This window comes from Hipposideros armiger, unplaced genomic scaffold, assembly GCF_001890085.2.
Source record: "Hipposideros armiger isolate ML-2016 unplaced genomic scaffold, ASM189008v1 scaffold_92, whole genome shotgun sequence".
NCBI classification, from domain to species: Eukaryota; Metazoa; Chordata; class Mammalia; order Chiroptera; family Hipposideridae; genus Hipposideros; species Hipposideros armiger.
Window position 1 is genome coordinate 3,067,178 of NW_017731442.1, and position 19,120 is coordinate 3,086,297.

The 19,120-nt window shown below is 36.7% G+C and overlaps 1 protein-coding gene across 2 annotated transcripts in view; it reads right to left on the minus strand.

The window, feature by feature from the left end:
* UBR1 (ubiquitin protein ligase E3 component n-recognin 1) overlaps positions 1-19,120 on the minus strand; it is a 119,590-nt gene that overhangs the window by 11,662 nt on the left and 88,808 nt on the right. Inside the window, exons 35-44 of one of the 2 annotated variants that reach the window (XM_019645003.1) lie at positions 18,742-18,890; positions 16,198-16,253; positions 15,108-15,204; positions 10,999-11,066; positions 9,790-9,940; positions 9,268-9,355; positions 7,795-7,928; positions 6,239-6,347; positions 4,491-4,547; positions 1,934-2,011 (exon numbers count right to left, since the gene is read on the minus strand). In XM_019645003.1, the coding sequence (XP_019500548.1) occupies positions 1,934-2,011; positions 4,491-4,547; positions 6,239-6,347; positions 7,795-7,928; positions 9,268-9,355; positions 9,790-9,940; positions 10,999-11,066; positions 15,108-15,204; positions 16,198-16,253; positions 18,742-18,890 (987 nt within the window). The remainder of the gene's footprint in view (positions 1-1,933; positions 2,012-4,490; positions 4,548-6,238; positions 6,348-7,794; positions 7,929-9,267; positions 9,356-9,789; positions 9,941-10,998; positions 11,067-15,107; positions 15,205-16,197; positions 16,254-18,741; positions 18,891-19,120) is intronic. The other variant, XM_019645004.1, reaches the window with a different exon arrangement.

The following is a 19,120-nucleotide window of genomic DNA, read 5'->3' on the forward strand; positions in this document are numbered from 1 at the left end:
GACTGAAGAACAAAACGACAGCAACTTGTCTGTTCCCCTTCCCCAATCCCCCAGCACTGTTCCCATCCCCCCAATTCCCCAATAAAAAAAATCTTAAAAAAAAAAAAAAATGGTGCTAGGACAACAGGAGACCAGTTAAAAAAATGAATGAAGCTGGACTTCCTTATTCCAAAAATTAACTCAAAATGGATTCAACAGCCTACATATAAGAGCTAAAACTATAAAACTATTAGAAGAAAACACAGGAGTACATCTTCATGACCTCAGATTTGGCAATGGAGTCTTAGTATTGTCATGAAAAGCACAAGCAACTAAAGAAAAAAGATAGATAAAATGGACTTTGATACTTCAAAGGACATTATCAAGAATATGAAACCATACCTATAGAATGGGATAAAATATTTGCAAATTAAAAATCTGATAAAGGTTTAATATTCAGAATATATAAAGAACTGTTACAACTTAACAACAAAACAGTCCAATTACAAAATTTACAAAGGACTTGAACAGACATTTCTCCAAAGAACATATACAAATGTCCAACAAGCACATGAAAAGATGTCCACATCACTGGTCATTAAGGAAATGTATATCAAACCACAATGAGCTACTATTGTACACCCACTAGGATGGCTTTATTTTAAAAAAACAGAAAGTAAGTGTTGGCAAGGACATGGAGATATAGAAGACCTTGTACATTGATAGTGGGAATGTAAAATGGTACAGTTGTAGAAAACAGTTTAGTAGTTCCTCAAAAAGTCAAACATAGAATTATAATGACCCAGGGGCTAGCCAGTTGGGCTCAGTTGGTTAAGAGTTGGCTTGGGAGCACGAGCTCTGAGCAACAGGGCCACTGGTTTGATTCCCACATGGGCCAGTGATGCTGTGTCCAAGCTGAGCTGTCACTGAGCTACCAACAGGTGTCAGGATAGCTCAGCTGGTTTAATAACAAGATTGCCTGTTCTATGGTAGGCTACGCTCACTTGCAACTAACACTGAATCGGTACCTTGAGATGAGCTGCCGCCCGGATGGCTCAGTGGACAGAGCGTGTGCTCTTAACAACAACGCTACTGGTTCGACTCCACATGGGATGGTGGCTACGCCCACCCTCAACTAAGATTGAACACAACACCTTGAGCTTAGAGGCCACGAGCTGCCGACCGGCGGCCAGATGGCGACTGGTGCCTTCCACAACTAAGACTGAAGAACAACAACTTGGCCGGTCCCTTCCCCCAATTCCCCAAACAAAAAAAGAATTATAATGACCCAGCAATTCCATGCCTGGCTAAAGTTACCCAAAAGAAATGAAAATATATGTCCACATAGAAACTTGTACATGAATGTTTACAGTAGCATTATACATAATAATCAAAAGGGGGAAACAAGTTAAATGCCCATTAATGGATGAATGAATAAACAAAGTCTGGTATATACATACAATGGAATATGATTTAGCCAAGAAAGAAATGAAGTACTGATACATGCTACAATTTGGGTGAAACATTATGCTAAGTGAAAGAAGCCAGACGTAACAGGTCATATATTGTATGATTACTTTTATATGATATATCCAGAATGGGCAAATCCATGGAGACAGAAAGCAGATTATTGGTTACCAGGGGATCAGAAAAATGCAGGATGGGCAGTGATTATTTAGTGGGTATAGGTGTTTCTCTGGGGTGATGAAAAAGTTCTGAAAACTAGAGAGGTGGTGGTTGCACAACATCGTGAATATACTAATGCCACTTAATTATACACTTTATCATGGTTAATTGTCTGTTATATGGTTTTCACCTCAAAAAAAAAAAAGATTGACAATCACTGTTATAGAGGATGCTCAATGGTCACTTTTAAAAATGTCCACATAGTTTGCTATTGGTGTTTTATGCCAATTGCAAGCTCAAAATGTTTAAAATATGTATTTATTCTTACCTGAAATGAGAGGCTTGATTTAGGAGGAAGCTATAATCATCAGGAAGCTCTATCAAACTATTTCTTTTTCTAGGATACCTAAAAATGTAATTTAAAAGGCAATTTTATTTATGAGTAAATAAACCCAGATCAAAAACTGATCAACAGAAGGATGTCATAAAAATAACAAAGGATCCATAGTAATTCTCATTGTTGATTGGATTAAACCCAAATTTGTCAGCCTAGAATTCAAAATCTTTCATCAGCTAGCTTCCTTGCCACTATTTCCTAAGACTAAATTGCTCCAGCTAGATTTCTATCCATACTGTCTAGGAAGGTAACATAAAGTAGTGGTTAAGTACACAGCCTTTGAAATCAGATGGACCTGGTCACAAATCCTAAATTCTCTGACACCTAATAAGTCACTGAACCTAAGCCTATATTTCCTGATCTGTAAACTGAGGATGAATATATAATATTTTCTCAATCATAAGGTACACCAGCAATTTAATAACACATTTTCGTGAGGGGTGGGAGGAAGAAACATAGAAGACTCATGCTAATTTAAGAAACGTTATATGAGTAATAGTATCAAGGAATCTCATGGAGTTGTTGAGGACTCAATAAGATATTGAAGTGAAACAATATACTTAGTACTTGATACATGTTTGCAAATGTTTTTCATTCTCACCATACTAGATACAACAAAAGCCTTGCTTGCATGCCTTGGTCATCTGAATAACATGGAATTCTCTTCTGAAACCTTGAGGAATTTAAATTTTATAGTCCTTCTATGTTCAGCTAAAAATTAGACTAGGACTAACACTGTGTCATTAAGAATCTTTTATTCTTCAAATTTTTATAGCATTAATAGTATATTCCAGATATTATTATACTTTATTCTTTTTTTTTTTTTTAAGATTTTTATTGGGGAGTTGGGGGATGGGAACAGCGCTGGGGAATTGGGGAAAGGGGAACAGACAAGTTGCTGTCCTTTTGTTGTTCAGTCTAGTTGTGGAGGACGTTGCTTCACTGGCCCAAGTTGGCACCATCATTGCGCTCTTCCTGGGCGAGGCAGATCAGTCGCCGGCTTCTGNTGTGGAGGACGTTGCTTCACTGGCCCAAGTTGGCACCATCATTGCGCTCTTCCTGGGCGAGGCAGATCAGTCGCCGGCTTCTGGACGGCTGCTCACAGTGGCTGCTGGCAGCTCACCCTGGCTGCTGGCTACACACGGTAGCCCACGGCAACCCACTGCAGCAGGGGCTGTAGCCTACGCTGTCGCCGGTCACAGCAGCCCAGGTCCAGATTGAGCTGTTGTTCAGCATCTTAGCTGTAGAGGGCAGTGTCACTGGCCCTCATATGTGGGATCCGAACCGGGGCCCTCTTGCGTCCCAAGCCAGCTCTTAACCAATGCGCCACTCGGCCGGCCCTATTATACTTTATTCTTATGTCTTGAGTTTATGTAAATAATTAGATTGTAAATTACCCATTACCAAAAGCTGTATGTGTTATGTCTTTTAACTCTCCCAGAGTACTTCAGTACTTGGGAAATTGTAGATGTCTAATAGGCACACAATGAATTGAAATAAAGGAAAAATGGTATGAGATTAACAGTTCTAAAATATGTACTCATCTTTTAAACTTTTCTCTTTACTCTAAGATCTTTCTTTTCTTGGTGATGTGAATACTACTGCATCTGGGCACAAGAGCTGAATCTATAACCTCTAAATCACTAAAACCGAGTTAAAGGGTAGACAGCATTTGCACATATACAGTGAAGGTGAAAGAGTTCAAGGGGTGAGAAAAGAAGGTGGCAAATGTACACTGTCTCACAATGTTTGCTTTAGTCATAGAAAAATGGTACTGGTGTTAGTATTTAAAGCTGGGCAGTCAACTCCTCTGCTTGTTTACTGATGGAATTCAATTAGAATAAAAGTTAGACATTGTACATAATACAAGTCAGGTCCTGGAGGGGATACACAGAAGCTAAGCATGCAGTTCTGGCCCTTGTTCAGTTTACTGCTTAGGGGTACAGCGTGCTGGCAGGTACACATGCAAACACACGAGAGGATACATTAGGATAGGCTTCAGGGAGGAGGTGATATTTGAATTGGTCCTTGAGAAGGTAGATTTTGACTGAGCTATAACTTAAGGGAGATAGAAGAGCTGAAGAAAAATTTTATTGGCTAGTCTTTAAGCATATAGACAGGAAGGGAAGAGGAGGAGGAAACAGTTCTATTCATATCTTACTGTACTCTCAAAGGAAAAATGGTGGCTTATAGGAGTACTGTCACCACACTCTGACTTTAATAAACCAATAGCTCCAAGATGCCATCTCTTCCTTGGCCTTTTAATAGGCTTGCACTAGTTTAAGGAAAAGGAGCTGGTGGCAAAAAACTATTTCAAGAAGAAAACAATTGTAGGAAGAATCTGATTTCTGACAAAGACCTAACAGAAATGTAGGAAACAATGTACTGAGTGAGAATGAAAAAGACAGACTAGAAAGCGCACTCAACAAACTTTTAGAATCACAACTTGTAGATTGGGGGGAGGGGGAGTTTGAAAAGTAAAACCAACCTGACTATGGTGCTTTTTTGCTTCAAACAGTTTAGTAAGGCAGGATCTGCACACCACCTATAGGAGGAGCAAGAGAAAAATCAAATAGGTGATCACAACTTCAGTACAATATTCCATTCCTCACAGAGCCATTCTCTCCAAATCATTCTGTCCCTTCTTTCCATGTTCCTTCTTCTAGACTTCTTTTAGCTTACATCTTGCCCCTTTTCTTCTCCCCTACTTTTTTGTGTCTTCCTATTTATTTTTTTCCTCTTTTTATTAATTTCTTTTTTTAAAGAGTTTATCAATCAAAGTCCTACTAGAAAAAAGAAAACCATTCTGAGTACTTCAACAAGAGGGGTTTTAATACCAGAAATTGGTAATAAAGGTAATGGAAGGGCTGAGAAGCCAAGCAGGAGACAGAAAGGCAAGGCAACCCACAGATAAGCCAGTAACAGGAAGCTTCCACCCTCCCAGGCTGGAGGAACAAAAGGAAATAGTGGTATTACTGGAGCCCAGGAGCTAGGTTCATGGGTTGATAGTGGAACCACAGCAGCCTTGTCTGGTGGGAACTGGAACCAGCGAATAGCTACAGTCACTGCCAGAGATGCCCCACAAGGCAGACAGAGGCCGTCTAACACTCAGCCTTCTCACATCCTCCTGGCCTCCAGTCTCCTGCCAGTGCCTCCCACTGACAAGGGGAGGGAGACTGGGAAAGCCTGCAGAGGTCTAGGGAGCATAGGATGAGGAAAGGCTTTGAGGCAAGCAGGGACAGGAGTGGTACTTCTGTTTCAAAGTTTGAATTTTTATCACTTGACTAAACTAGAATAGCAAGTTCAAAACATATGGATTCCAAGAACACAAAAGTAAAATTAGTATAAACTACTGTGATTGTACTCAACACAAAGCATGATAGTGATTTTTCTGATCCATTTTGATTCATTTTTATCACACTGGAGATCAGAATACCTTGTGGGAAACGAGGAAACACAGAAAAGAACCTAAGTGAAGAGATGAGAGCACAGAGAATGGTGACAAAAAACAGCCAGACACACAAATCCTGACATGGGCACATTGGAAAAAACATTGATTAAAGAAAAAGGCAGAAAACTGAAGAGGCTAAAGGAAGTCATAACGGATAATGGAAGAGTAACACAGTGAGAACTGATTATAAAAATGATGGAAAATTGTGGCAGCAAAAATAAGGGTAAGGAGAATGGAGGTTAGGAAGGTGGCGAGTGATCAGGAGGGCCAATAAGCAATGGGGTAGAAAAAAGTTTTTCTGAGAGAAAGACACACTTCTCCCTGGGGAGTTTAACTGATCCATCTTGATCTACCAAATGACTCTTTTTTCCCCTCCTCAGTCCCCCTCCTGAGATGTGTGCTACCATGTAAGATGTGCTACTGTTTTGGATATAGCCCCAACTCGGGTTCTACTGATACTTAATTGTGACTTTACAGCTGCTGACAACATGAACTTTTACTGCCACCTCCCCTCCCACCCACAATTTAAAACTGGGATGATAAGACAGCAGCTGTGGGGGAAACAAGCACAATGAATGGTAGTCACGGTGGGACAAGTAGAAACTCCACTGCCCATGGCTGTTAGTCTTATCCCCAGTTCCTTAAATTTGTGAATTAGAAATCTCCTATATTTTTGCCAACCCCTTTAATCAATGCTAATAAATTTAAAAGCTAAGCAAGTAATTTTAATTTAAAATTTCCAAACCGTGTAATAACCCAACAATGGTATTTTATGCTCATAGTACCTCTGGAGCAGGGGCTTTACAGTATGCCAATACTCTTGGAAAAGTAGGAATAAATTTGTGGGTAAAGATAGATAGCTACAGAGCGCACTATACTCTCCTTCTGCAGAGTCTGCAAGAGAACAGAAACACATTCAATAAGCACATTACTCTTACCTGGCCAACCTGTAATAGACTGTTTTCATTGTGTATGTTCATTTCTATATATAGAGAGAATATCTTGTACTCTATAAAACTGTGGGTGGCAAATAAGCTACAGTGATCCTTTAAAAACATAAATCTGATTGAGTCACTCTCCTGATCAGATGTCTCCAATGTCAAACCACCACACGATATGAAATACAAACTCTTTATTGTAGCACACAAGCCCTTACGTGATCTGCCCCGGCTGCCTCCTGGACCTCACCGCCTACCACCCTCCACCTGTTCATTATGCTTCAGCCACACTCATCTCTATGGTTCTTTGACTATATCAAGCAAAGCCTTTGCATTTTATTGCTCCTTCTGCTTAGAAATATTCTTCCTTCACCTTTCTGCCCAGTTCAACCCTATCTCTTTTTTTCAATGTTTCTTTGCTCAATGTCTCCTCACAGAGAAGTCTTCCATGACTATCTGAAAGAATTACCCACTCTGGCTCCAGCATTCCCTATTCCCATGACCTGCTTTATTGTTCTTTGCAGCACTTAATCACCATTTGACATTATATTTATCTGTATGTTTATACTTGGTCTCCTCCCAATAAAAGAAAGGACTTGAACTGCCATGTTATAGCACTGACTAGATAAATACATTACTTTTTAAAAATGCAAATGATAGATCTGTATTGGTAACTACCTGGAAAGTAGCATCCTATTCTACATAGAATCAGGACAAACTTGGGTCCAATAAACACTATTGAACTGAGTTCGAGAAGAAGAAGCTGGTAGCCAGTAAAGTGACCTGGTCAGTTTAATCTCAAAGGACAAAAGAAAGGATTTATGAGCAATTTTGGTGACTTCAAAAATCATCCAAGTGTTCTGTTTTTTACCCATACAAAGCCACAAGGAAGCCTTCTCTACTTTGATCTACATTTAAGGCAAGTAAAGGGAAAGAAATGGACTCTGTTAAATATACATGGTCTTGGTTTGATAGGTCTTTCCCAGCCGCATTTTAATTTTTATAATATAGTCATATGTTCAAAATTCAAATGACAGAGTATAAAGTAAAGTTTTCCTTCTACTTAGGCAAACGCTTCTTTTCCCTAAAGGTAATCGATGTTTCTAATTTCTTGTATACCCTGTCAGCTATATTCTGCATGCAGATATTTTATGAGCTTAGCACAGTCATTAAATAGTGATAGAGAGGAGCCACAAGTAGGTTTTGTAAATTATGAGACTAACCTGGTTTTTGACCTAACCTTTAACCTACACCTGAGCAGGAGCACATATGTTGGAGTGAACACTGATGAAAGAGGTGGGGAATGGAGAATTGGTTTTGCCTACTCTCATCTTGTATTCTTGAGGCTGAAGGTAAAAAAAACGCTGTCTCATTTACTACTCTGATTTCATTCTCCTACTTACTGGTAAACAGATCTTCAGGTGGCGTTACTCCAAGTAAATAGTGGAAAAACAATGCAGCACAGCGAAGATAAGGGGTGATGCCATTCTTCAATGAGACCCACAAATACCAGCCAGGAATACCACATCCAACACAGCTAAGAGGCAATAATTCCAAGAAAACAGAATACTGATCAGACTAAAACCCTGGATTTTAAACACATCCCCTTTCAAAAACATAGCTAAGCATTTAAGTAGTTTTTTATCCATTTAATTTTTAAACATTTAAAACAAAGTATTTAACTAGCCACAGCTTCAGTCTTTAAATCTCCTAATAGTTTCCTAAAGAAAATGACAAATCCTGCATCTTTACACTATAAATTTTTAAGACAAAGAACTACTTTCTTCATTTTCTTAACCCTTACAATGAAATGTGGAGCAGATACATTTATCAGTAACTAACCAAAGTAGTTAAGTTAGCTAAAAAATAATTAATACTTTCCTGATTTCTGTATTAAAATTAACTGGTGATGTGTAGGGGGGTAAAACTATTGTAAATGATACTGTAATGGTAAGACACAAAGAGTAAACCCTAAAGTAAACTATGGACTTTAGTTAATAACCATGTATCAATATTGGTTTATCAACTTTAACAAACATACCACACTAATGCAAGATGTTAACGATAGCAGAAATTGGGCCTTTTGAGCTCCTTCTTTTGCTCGGCCCGCTCCAAACTCTTTGGAGTGTACTTTCTCTTCTAATAATGGCCCTTGAGCCATTCTCTACTGCTCGGGCCAGCTTCTATTTCCTTGAAGCATACAATCTCTTCTAATAAACTGCTCTTTCACCAAAAAAATTAAAAAATAAAATAATAATAGGAGAAATTGGTGGGGGAGAGGAATAAATGGGAACGCTGTATTTTCTGTTCAATTTTTCTGTAAACCTATAATAAAAGAGCCCTAAAAAATGAAATCTATTAACATAAACACAAACATACACACACTTAGTACCTGAAGTAAAAAAAATATTATGAAGAAGATGAAAACAAAGGAGAACTTGGCAGCAGGTAAAGCTAAGCAGATCACTCCTATTGTACTTTTGGTTTTAACCTCTGCATTGCCAATATATTTCAGATATTATTACTCAGCTTTAAAAAACCCCTAATTAGTTAAGTGCACTAACTGTATAGATCGTTTTAAAAGGACAACCTATTTCCTATTTTCTACATTTACTTAAACTTTCAATGCTGCCATTTGTTAAAATTCTATCATCCTTTGCCTATATTCCCACAACAGTCTATAAGAGTGAAAATGTGCCAAAACTTGTTTGTCTTAGAAACAAATGAACGGCTAGCTGTTATTCCAAAAGCCCTTAACGCATTATTAAAAACTGGAATTAAAATGGTCCAAAAGCTATACTGCTAAACAACTGAACAAAGGTGTAGAATTATTACAACAATACTGAAATAGATTAGATTAATGGACTGCTACTCACCCACTTGTATATTGAGAAACTTCTGCCAAAAAAGAAGATGCAGAACGGGCCTCTTCACTCTCTTCTTGAACTGGAGCAAGGGGGAGACCTGAAAAAGAAATTCTGAAAGATAAATCTACAAATTTTCTATTCAATTTATAAATTACACCTCAATTTCATGGTTCCAGGACAATAAACAATGTTAACTCAAGTGAGGTTCTTTCTTTCCCTTGTTCTCAATCTAAGTAGGTGATGTTGATGTTAAAACTGTTATGCAAATTTTGTTCATCAGCATATTAGCTGGAGAAACAAACAGGAGAGAATCATAGCCTTCCTAAACATGGATATTCAATAAATATTTATTATAAAATAATTTCTAATTATATATTTAAACAGCATCCATAAAGAAACAAAAGAATGATCCTTTTGTTTCAAGAGATAATACAGAACTTACCAATATATGATTAATCACAAGCAACATTAATTTTGCCAATAAATAATAGGTAAATGTTATTTACAGTTAACAACTGATGGGAACTTTACCTGTGTCTATGGTAAGAAGTATCTGAAGCATGTGTGCCATGGTGATCAAATGGAAGAGATAAAGGTGGTTATAGGAAGAACTAATTGATGAAGGTTGCAGATCAACAGTGTCATCCCAATACAAGGATGGGAATGCTAACACAGCACCTACCTATGAAAGAAAATGGACATCAACATGGGTAACAACAAAGATCAAGACAAATTAATCTCATAACTAAATATAAAGGGCACCAGATGCACTGTTTGTATAGTTTTTAAAAATATCATCACATTTTTCCAAATTATTCAACAGACTATATTAGAATATAATGGACCATAAATAGAGGACAAAAGTCACCACCAAACAGGTTATCCCTTTGCTGGATCTACTTATTCTAGTTGTAGGTAGTGGTCTCAACCCTACAGGATTCAGGTGATTCAACTTTAAGATCACTTGGGGAGCTCTTAAAATAACACTGATGATATACCGAGTCCAACCAAATCAGAATCTCAAAAGTCAGGGCCCGGTTTACTAGCATTCTTTTCAAAGTTCCTCCAAGAGGTTCCAAAAAACAAGGTTGACAACCACCGGGTAAAAGCCTGGATAATGAGGGATGAGGATACTAGCTAACTCTGCATCCACAAACTCGATGCTCCTAATCTCACCACTGCTCTCTGTAGAGAACTTGTTTTGAAAGAATGGGACCATCACAGGGATGGAAAAGTTGGGAAAGAAACTCACAAAACAGTTGCCACCCATCCATAGGTGTTTGGGGGAAGCCTATTTGTGTCCAAGGCTGGGTCCCTATCACCAAATAATTAATGATTTTAAGATAGCTTACACTGCCTGGGAAGGGGGAAAGCGTTATATTGGGTTGTCGGAAAAGTCATGACGCATTTTTACAATGAAAAACAGAAAAATACGTCATGACTTTAATGACAACCGAATATATTTGAAAATGTTTGCCTGTATAGACACCAACTAAATATAATCAACTAGGACAAGACCTATTACAAAGTAAAGAATAAATGTGCTTTTATTTTTAAAGTGATTTTGATGGTCTTAGTCAAATCTGTATCTATTTGTCAACAAAATGGACAAAAGAGACAACTTCACAGTTTGAACACTAGTAATTTATAATCCTGAACAAAGAGCATGAATTTAAATAAGGAAAACACATGAAATTATAAACTTTAGTGCCTTTTAATAAAATTTTATTAAACACTTACCAAAACATGAAATAGATCTATAGATAGAAGGCAGGGTGTATCCTCTGATTTTAGGTTAGGAAGAACAACTAAAATAAATAAATAAGTAAACAAATAAATAAATGTAATTCAGTCAGTAAGAAGGCAATGCAGTTAAATATAATGCAAGATATAAACACCTAAAACAAAAATATAATGGGGATAGCAAAACAGTTAAATATAATGCAAGATATAAACATCTAAAACAAAAATATAAATAAACTGGTAAATTGGTACATCACACTTTTAAGATATGGAAACATAATTAACCCTCCGTTGGGCACAACTGATCTCACAGATTTATTGCACACAAAAATGCCACTATGAAATACGTCTTTACTGTATCAAGTAACAAACACAACTGGCAATAGGTTACGGTAGAGGGGAAAGATACAGAAGCGATAAGTTACAATACTTAAGTTAACTGTTAGATATTTGAAAATTTGTGTGCAATGAATCTGTGAGATGAGTTGTGCCTGACGGAGGATTAAACATAAACTGAGAAAAGGCTCTTAGGAGGCCTTGGACAAAATTTAAAAGTTGAAAGATATAGAAGGAAAAGGTAACTAAACTAGGATAACTCAAATAGAGGTTGTTCAAAAAATATTTACTGAATGAATAAGAATCTCTTTTATAGAATGTTCTCTACCACTCCCCCCCTTCATAACTACACATTTCTAAATGTTTCATGATACATAAAATATGTGAATAAATTTGGGGTGAGGAGCAGGGAGCATGTAACAAGGAAGTGAAATCAAGAATTCAAAACAACAGTAAGGGTTGTATATGTGTGTGCATATATATATATATATATATATATATATATATATATATATATATGTATATATGAGGGAATCAATTATATTTCAATAAAGCTTTTATTTTTAAAAATGAGGGAGGAAAATTTTTTTCAGATTAGGTCAATTTCTTAACTCCAAATCCAAGAGTCTAAACAAAAAGCATCAGTTAAGAGAATGGGTTTTGGAGTCAGAAATGGGTTCCAGTACTGGTTGTGACTGTTTGTTACAGGCAAGTGACTTAACTTCTCTAAGTCTATAGTACACACAAGATTGTTGGGAGGTTCATTCACATGTGCATTTAAAGCATTTATCCCAAGCCTGGCATATAGTAACCATTCAATAAATATTATTAATATTGGCTTTATACAACAAACTAAAGTGATCACAGGGCTTTGCCATTCACCAGCTGTGTGTTCCTGACAAGTCACTTGCTGTTTCTAGCTCTCACATCCTCATATTAAAAATTTTCAGTAATATTTCTGATATATCAGTTAGCATGTCCATGACACTACTTATCTTATTTTCTTTTCAGCATTACAAATTGTTTTGCTTTCAGGACATTTTAATAACTCTTAATCCCTTGTCCTGAATTCTATCACCTTTTCTGCCAGTGGAATTTTCTTCCTCTCATCAATTTTTCTTACAGGCAGTTGTGAAACTTTTTTTTTTCTGGCTGTTGAATATATTATTTTAAAATTCCTTTGAAGTCAAAAGTTAACTTTGGCATGCATTTTTTCATTCCTTTTATCAGTGAAACTTTCTCTTTATGCTAAATTAAACATCTCAGCAAAGCTTATGTGATATACTGGGAAAAGCAGGGGCTTTACGGTCAGGGCTGGATTCAAATATTAGTTCTACCTCTTACTGATTTTATGACCTCAGTCAAGTCATAAAACTTCTCTGTCTCAGTTTCCTCATCTAAACAGAAATAATTATTTCTTTGAAGGAAGGTGGTTAGAAAAAATGAGATCATATAAAAAGATTCTTGTATAGTGCCTAGCACATACTTGGCACTGTGTCCAATTGCTACTGCAGAATCAACATATTAAAACAATATTCATTAGCTTTCACACAAAACAGTTCTCTATTGTGGACTTCTCTATTTCTTTCAATCATTGTTATTCATTTTAGTTTAAAATCTTGCCCCTTCCCATCCCACCCCAATTCTTTACCTAATTTCTGCTACTACATCCAGATATTTATATGTTACTTCTAATTTTTCCTTTTTCCAATCTAATCTGTACAATATCAAATTAACCTTAGAATACTATTGCCCAATACATTTCAAAAATTCCTAATAACCTAAATAAAGAATTACATTTAAACTTCTCACTGGGGTATTTAAGACCTCTATTTTTATCAAAACAACTTCATGTTTCTCTAGCTACAGGTACCACTACTCCCATCAACTTGTCTGTTTGAACATGCCACACACCTCCCTACCTCTTCAATCTCTGTTCAAATTGTGCTCTGTGCTTAGAATGCTGTCTCTGTTCCTCTCAACTTATCCTTATGAACCCTCCCTGCAAGGCTTAATGCAAATCCCACCCTGTTAGAGGAGAGAACAGCAGAGCCCCATAGTGATCTCTTCCGTGTCTCAATTCTTGAAGCACATATTTTCGCCACACATTTGGCATTTGACTACCTTATAATGTATGTTTTCAAAGAGGTTCTGCTTCTCTAATTCAGTCATAAGCCTTATAATGGCAGGTCCACAGCTTCTACCTCTATATACAGTTTAGAGCCCAATTACCTTGCAAATAAAGATGCTCCTATTAACAAATTTTCACATGACAAACTTCTATATATAGCATATGGCTACATTACAGAGCAAAAGCACATCAATTCTGTTAGTTACTGCTAATTAGAGATTATGCTCTATTATTTTAGTCCCTAGCATATGTAAAATACATATTTACATAGATGTAAAATAGTCTCCTTGTTTGGTTCTTATTTTGAGGTATTTAAAACATCATAAATCCCATAATGTGTGATAAGTGCAAAAGGAGGGAGACTATTTGGAAGTGCTAGTAAAACAAGGTATCATAAATTATGACTGAAATGAAAAGAGATGCCAAAAAATTAAAAACTAAACCAAAATACTATGTAAATAGGACAAACTGTTCAACAATAGCAAGAGGTCTTAAGAACAAAGACCGGCACATGTAAAATGTGCAAAGTTCTGGGCCTATGCAACTGACCAATAACAGAAAAAGTAAATGGTAAAAAAAAATTTTTTTAAAAAGGAAAAAAATTTAAGTGCATAGCTAGCAGAACAACATCAATATTAGATTCCTATTAGAGTGAAGTTAATTCAAGAGATAGCTGGAAGTTAATTTGAAAATATAAAAGCTAATCATGGTGGAATTTCTAATGAAATTCCATGTAGGTGGCAGTCTTAGATGCAGCCATGGAATCACAATATCATCAAGTGAGCAGAAAGCTGCTCAGGAAGAGCTCCCTAAGAAGCTTGTGGGGATTAACAAGGAGGAAAGTGACCTTTCTCAACAGACTTTCAAGGTCAAGAGGCTGGTCAGTTTGGTGGTGGTGGTATGCCCACTAGATCAGCTAAAAGAAAACTATGTCTTGTTTTCAAGCATAAAAAAACTGTGTGACTGGCAAGTGCAAGCTTAAACCCCGCCCTGCAACCTGTGACATTTTGAACTTATGAACAAATAAACAGACTTATAAACAGTCCTGTTTAGGTGCAGAGGAGCTCCTGTAATACAAGTGCCCCAATGGAAACACAGATAACCAAAATCAAAGCCAAATCATTCTACTGCTGTGTAAACTCTAATCCTTTTTTATTTTTATATTCATTGAGAGCACCATATGAGCTTTGTTAATTTCTAGCTTGTTAGCATCTGAGAAAACCAACTGTTATTGCCTGTTTCCCAAGGAAAAGAGCATAAATGCATAAACCTGCATTCTGAGATTATTACATTTCTATTATTTTACACGACTTTGACCTTGATTTGCCAGCAAAATTAAACATATTTTTAAATGATCTATCCATGTTGTCAACGTTCCCTTTTCTAACCAGGATGTGGAAGTTGGTTCAATAAAGCCCCTAGATGGGTGTAAGGGACATTAGTTGAAAACACTGTAAAATACCTGATTTGTAAAATAAAATTGCAGGTATTACAGGGGCAACTTTGTTTTGTTTGTTTGTTTTTTTGTCAGTGTTCAAAATTAGTGCAGTATGTTGTTTCCTAATGAAATACACTGCCAGAAATGCAATGGAAAAAGACATGTAATAATAACACAATAATAATTCAGACAAGACTCTACCTGATAGGAGACGAATCAGATGTTTCTGTATCAGAACCTGTGGACAGGTAATCCTCTGTGCAATGGCAAACTGCATTAATGCTTTCAGACCATTATGCTAGATTGTAAGAAAGGGGAAGATAAAAAGATAAGGAAAGATTAAACAGACCTAAGTCATTCACTGTAAAAATCAATCCCAATCTGCAAGAAGTAGTTGCAGGCTTATTATATACTTTGCATTCCTGCAATTTATAACATTTTAATAATTTTAAAGTTTTATGCCCTCACCAAATTTTTAACAGATTTTTCCATGACAAAGAGGCACTAAAGCTACAATCATTTCAATTCTCATTTAAGTACTCATTTAACCCAGAGACAATTTCTCAAATGTCTGGCCTAATTTATTCTATCGAGGTTGGTGCAAATAAACTTATTAATAGAAATACTAAAATGATGGCAGAAAAGCACTGATTGAGGAAATAGTGCTTCTACTTCTCAAACGGATGGAAGGGAACTGAAGGGAAGCGCATTGTGGACTGCACGTCCCCTGTTCCAGCTGTCAGGAAAGTAAGAGGGTAATGGAGGCGGGTGGTCCAGGGAATCCTAGGTTACCCATTATGTATTTACCGGGCTACTGAGCACACTTCCTCAGTTCTGTTTTGAGGGCCCACGTGTTATGAGGTTTAGGCTTGAAGCAGGAGTATAGTCCTGTAGTGCCGGGATATGCCCATCAAGGAGCCATGGCTTAGTTTTATTCTTGAATTCAGTATGATGATTTATGATGGTGCAAAGTTAGTGAGAAAGAAAAATATGGGTTTCTGACTTGGCAATAAATACAGAAGGGAAGCAAAACTAACCAGTATCACCTGTAATCTCTCTGTGAATTACATTTAACCACCAAGATTGAGTAAGCTCTCTAAAGTGTACAACATTGGCCATTCAGCCTCCTATGAGACAGACTGAAGTAGCTCCTTTAAAAACAAAACACAGAATTCTGCTAATTTTTACTGGAAAAGGAGTGAACAAAGAATTTTTAAGATGATAAGCTAACTGTGGATGTCCTAAAAAAAGCATACCAGGAGTGACATGTACCCTGTTGGAATATACATACCTGTCTATTTTGAAGTGCTCCAAACAGAGGTTTCCCTTCATCTGCCAAGAGGTTTTCTCAAAGAAGAAGAAAAACAAAAATAATAAATCCTGAATACTACTGCAATTGTATACTTGGTTTCTATCAGATGTCCTTTTACTAATTACATTTTTGACCACAAGATTTGCATTTTTCTGCTTCAAATTTCATGTTTAAGTCTATGCCAAAATGTCCAGTTTTTTGAGTGAAAATAAATATAGATCATTTACAAATTGTTACTATAAATAATAAAGTCCCTGCAGCAAGCTAGAATACTTGGGAAAAACAAAGCATCCTGGTTTATTTTTCCTCCTTTTAACATCTCTTCTATGCAAAAAAATTTAAATAAGTAATTTTTATATATGGTCACAACCTTTTTTAAAAATTGTACTTGAGGGCCGGCCGAGTGGCGCGTTGGTTAACAGCTGGCTTGGGACGCCAGAGGGCCCCAGGTTCGGATCCCACATATAAGGGCCAGTGACACTGCTCTCTACAGCTAAGATGCTGAACAACAGCTCAACCTGGAGCTGGGCTGTCATGAGTCACTGGCGATGGCGTAGGCTGCAGCTCCTGTGGGTTGCCATGGGCTATCGTGTGTAGCCAGCAGCCACAGTGAGCGGCCGTCCAGAAGCCGGGGACTGATCTGCCTCGCCCGGGAAGAGCACAATGATGGTGCCAACTTGGGCCAGTGAAGCAACATCCTCCACAATTAGACTGAAGAAGAAAAGGACAGCAACTTTTCTGTTCCCCTTCCCCCAATTCCCCCCAAAAAATCTAAAAAAAATAAATAAATTATAGTTGACATATAAGTCATAAACTATTGTGTTGAAAAATAATACACAAGACAGATCCAAGTAACTTTATTACTCTTATAGGTACTATTTAAAAAGAATTAGAACAGATTTGTAGGAAAAAAGATGAAATTGAAAATACCCCAAAAAATGATTCAGAAATATATTCTGCTTTGTTGGCTAGGGTATTTATTGCTGAATTATTGTTTTTTTTGTACCCACTGATTCTTAGCAGCAGATATCTCTATGAGTTGGGAAAGCTGATTTCCTATTTTCTTTTTCCATCTTTGAATGGAAATAATAAAAAGACCCTCTGTTTTGATTCTTCAACGATTGTTCCCAACTATGCCAACACTTCCTATATCTGTCTCACCATAGTCACAGGGAATGAGATAAGTTAGCAGCTTATGCACTAGAAATAAAGTACAGCATTATGTCCACTGAATGCAAAAAGCACCACACCCCAATAAAAATCTTAAAAAAAAAAAGCACTACAATGAAAACGATGTAACACTATTAATCAGAGTCCAATTAATAGGTTAAAGAACCACATGTGAAGATTCAGTCTTATTCGCTACTGAATTTCTCATCTCTCTTATGACAAAACTGACCTTTTTTTAATGTTCAGTGTCTAAATATAAATTCTTGATTCCTAATGCTTGTATTCCCAAAGATAGTAAAGTGTAAAATACCTGCATTGAAAGTTTTCAATAAAAAGTCAGATTTTATTTTATATAAACCTATTGTTACTTCTCATTTTATTTAATCTTAGTAAATATAAACCTGTATGTTATCTGTTCCCAGAATTTAGGTCCGACAGGTTTGGAAGTGACTCCTAAAATCTGCTGATAGAGATTGATGCTGAAGTGGCTTCATGCTACTTAATTCAAATCACCAAATAGTGTCTTGTTACAAAAAAATTTTTAAATGAAGAAAATGTGGTAGGCTCCATTAAAAACAACTACTAAAAATATATGTTGGAAAGAAAGATTGAAACTGGTTTGGATAAAGATAATATAAAATAATTAGTTATTATTCTTTTTCATATAGTAGTGTGTACCTCATGGCTGTAACGAGCAAATATGATAATTTAAAAATCTAAGCGATTCTTCACTGCTATACTTTTCTTCCCTCCATCCCCCCTCCCTCTGCTTTACTGAGGTATACCTGATGTATAATATTGTGTAAGTTTAAGGTGTACAACATGTTGATTTGATTGCTGCATTTTTCTATAGGAAGCTTTCAATATGGCAGGTAATTCTACAGTAGGCGTCCTTTCAGACTTGGTTAGTTTCCACCTGCTAATCTGTCTCTCCTGACCACCTCAGTCTTCCTTTCCCAATTTGGGTGACTTTGGTTTCCCTTTCTTTTTCTCTCAAAGTGTAAAAGAAATAAAAATTACAGAAACTTTCTGGGATGATTCTTCTTCTTCCTTTACCTTTCTTTATCTTCTAGTGTTATAAACCTGCCACATTTTGAATCTAGCTTGCTTCATATATTTTTAGCTATGTTGCATGTGGCCTTATTGTAGTTATTATAGTTAAAAAGAGATCAATATAAAAAATTCTCAGACTAAAAGGCATCAGGCAACACTAATCTACTGAAATACTAACAGTTATCAAACAGGTCAAACTATTTGGAACCATTAGGGGAAAAAAAAAGGAATACATTTTAGTTGATCAATGTTAATTCTGTTTCTTTGAAACCTACAAACCACTTCTCTTATAGGCTTTACCAATTGCCTGGATAGTGAAAGCACATGTGCTCCAGGTCATCAAGGGGATTCGAGGATCCATTTCATCAGGAGGCACTTTCAGTCCAATTCTATAAATTGTTGTGGCAAAGAGAATGACCATTTCCTTGATGCTGTTAGAATATTTTATCCTAAAAATAAAACAGGAAAAATTTATGTAATGATTTAGTAAAAGGGGCTACCTGCTGATAAGTCTAATTATGTATTGACACAAACAAATTAGGGCCGGCCGAGTGGCTCAGTTGGTTAAGAGCACACTCAAGAGTGTGAGCTCTGAGCAAAAAGGTCGCTGGTTCGATTCCCAGCCCGAGCTGAGCTGCCAACAGGTGGCAGGGTGGCTCAGTTAAAAAAAAAAAAAAGA